General features: G+C 33.4%; 1 protein-coding gene across 1 annotated transcript; it reads left to right on the top strand.

Annotated features, from left to right (window-relative positions):
- Positions 1-685: 685 nt before the first annotated feature.
- LOC149549629 (uncharacterized) lies at positions 686-1,606 on the top strand. The gene is made up of 2 exons (XM_089794941.1): positions 686-1,087; positions 1,185-1,606. Exons 1-2 carry the CDS (start codon positions 887-889, stop codon positions 1,338-1,340), a joined length of 357 nt encoding a protein of 118 aa, XP_089651067.1. The 5' UTR covers positions 686-886; the 3' UTR covers positions 1,341-1,606.
- Positions 1,607-2,032: the final 426 nt, after the last annotated feature.

Raw genomic sequence — 2,032 nt, 5'->3', positions numbered from 1 at the left:
AAATCTATCTTAAATTTAATACAAACAACGAAAAGTATTAAACAAAATCTAGAAAGTTGCAGATGTGGCCATGAACAATAAAGCTAATAATAAAGAAAATGAAATTTGATTAGTAGAGAATAAATTTTAATTTTAGTAATTCTTAAAAATATTCTAATTTTAAATTTTAATAAAGAATAACAAAAAAATGAAATTTGATTAATGGAAAATAAATTTAAATTTAGTAATACTTAAAAATATTCTAATTTTAAATTCTAAAAATCCAAATACAAAATTTCAAACTAAGATTTAAATTCGACAAAAAAAGCTCCCACAAAGAAACTATCAGCTAGTAATGTGTCTCTAGACACGAAGACACTTGAAACTCATTCCTTGTCCGAAAATTCTGAAAATGAAGTTCAAATTTAAAGGGAGTCGGATAAACTGGACCATTTGGTTGCGGGCATAGGAATGGAGAATAGGCATGTAATATTGGGAATAGGAATGGCTATTCCAATAACAGATATTTTTTGGAATGGGTATAAGCTCATTTTAAGGCAAAATGAGAATACGTATTACTATTCCCTATTTCAAGTAACGAACCAAACAGAAAATGGAAAATGTATTATGAATTTTCTATTCCTATTTCTATTCCTATTTCCCCCTCCATGGATTTTCACTTTCGAGTTTGAAGATAATCGAATAACCTCATGTTCTCCCTCCACTGATTTTCACTTTCGAATTTGAACCCTCTCAGCATTCTCCCTCCTCTCTTCAAATCTTAAAACTCTGAAAACTAACCCCGCCAATCCTACCGAATCCCTGCAATGAACTTACAAATACATTCCATGTTCCCCACTCGTTCCGCCCACACAGCAGTTCATTCATTCCACACACTGTTCTTGGAATGGAGATGCCTGTGGGGTTTCAGTTGCAGGCAGATCTGCTCCTGGGTATTTTCAAAGTAGAAGAAGAAGAACAAAACAAGGAGAACATTCCCCTTTATAATACAGGCGGTTCAGACCCCCCATTCAGTTTCCAGCCATTAAAGAGGCGGCCACTACAAGACATTACTAATCTGACTGCTACAATGGACGCCATAGATAATGTAAGTATCCTCTATTTTCATTTTTATTAGTTGGGTTTTCTGGTTTGCAATGTTTGAATAGTTTTTTTCTGATAAATAGCCCTTTTCTTTTTTCCAGGGAAGAAGAAGGGTTTCTGTAATGGAGATGGGGCCGTTGGTGGATTCAATGGCTCACGGTCGGAATAAAAAGAGGAAGATCATACATATTTCCAATGATGGGAATTCTAATCTTGTGAATCCTAAGAGACCCCTGCTCGTAAAGAGCTTCAGATAGCATATTGGATGTTAATATTTATTGATTGAGAAGGAATATATCAGAGAAAACTTGGGCACTCGCCATTGTTCTACCCACTTTGTATATTCTGCCCAAATCTGTTCTGCCCTTGGACAAAAAAACGAAATTGTCCTGTAATTTTCTGTTGCATTTACAGGGAGATTGGAGAATATCTCAATAAATGATCATGAGAAGTTCATATTATTTGCCCTAAATGGGCTTTTACTAATATCCATCAATTTTTAAAATAAAGTCTCATTTTTTCCTATTCAGAGTGAAGATCTGAGTAGTTTTTTGGTATTCTTCTCCACAAATCTTGTCCTAAAGCGAACTTTAATTAGTATTGATGTTTGTCTTGTGATATCTGAACATGATCATAGTGCTGTGATATACATTTTTGCAACTGCAATATACAACTTATAGTAAATATTCATGTCTGTCTTTGAAGGCGTTAGTTTGCCCGAGATATTTCTTTTGATTTAATTTGGGACACTAATAAGGTAATCAATTGGAGGCCTGTCAAAGATTCTCAAGGAGCTATAGATTGTATCCGAAATATCTTACAAAGTTAGTACTCATTGATATCCCCAATCAAATAATTTTATAGTGTGATTCGAAACATTGATGGTAAAAATCTCTACACAATTTAATCCAGAAACTGATTTACATAAATAATTTTATGTTTGTATCAA

Source organism: Cupressus sempervirens, chromosome 7 (genome assembly GCF_028749045.1).
Source record: "Cupressus sempervirens isolate cs-2001-9-10 chromosome 7, ASM2874904v1, whole genome shotgun sequence".
Classification (NCBI taxonomy): Eukaryota; Viridiplantae; Streptophyta; class Pinopsida; order Cupressales; family Cupressaceae; genus Cupressus; species Cupressus sempervirens.
The sequence above is the reverse complement of the archived record's forward strand: the minus strand, read 5'-3'. Positions and strand labels throughout refer to the sequence as shown.

Excerpts from the sequence above, each read along its gene's own strand:
- LOC149549629 (XM_089794941.1), top strand. The coding sequence starts at position 887 with ATGGAGATGCCTGTGGGGTTTCAGTTGCAGGCAGATCTGCTCCTGGGT. Across the intron at positions 1,088-1,184 it reads CAATGGACGCCATAGATAAT|GGAAGAAGAAGGGTTTCTGT; the intron begins GTAAGTATCCTC and ends TCTTTTTTCCAG.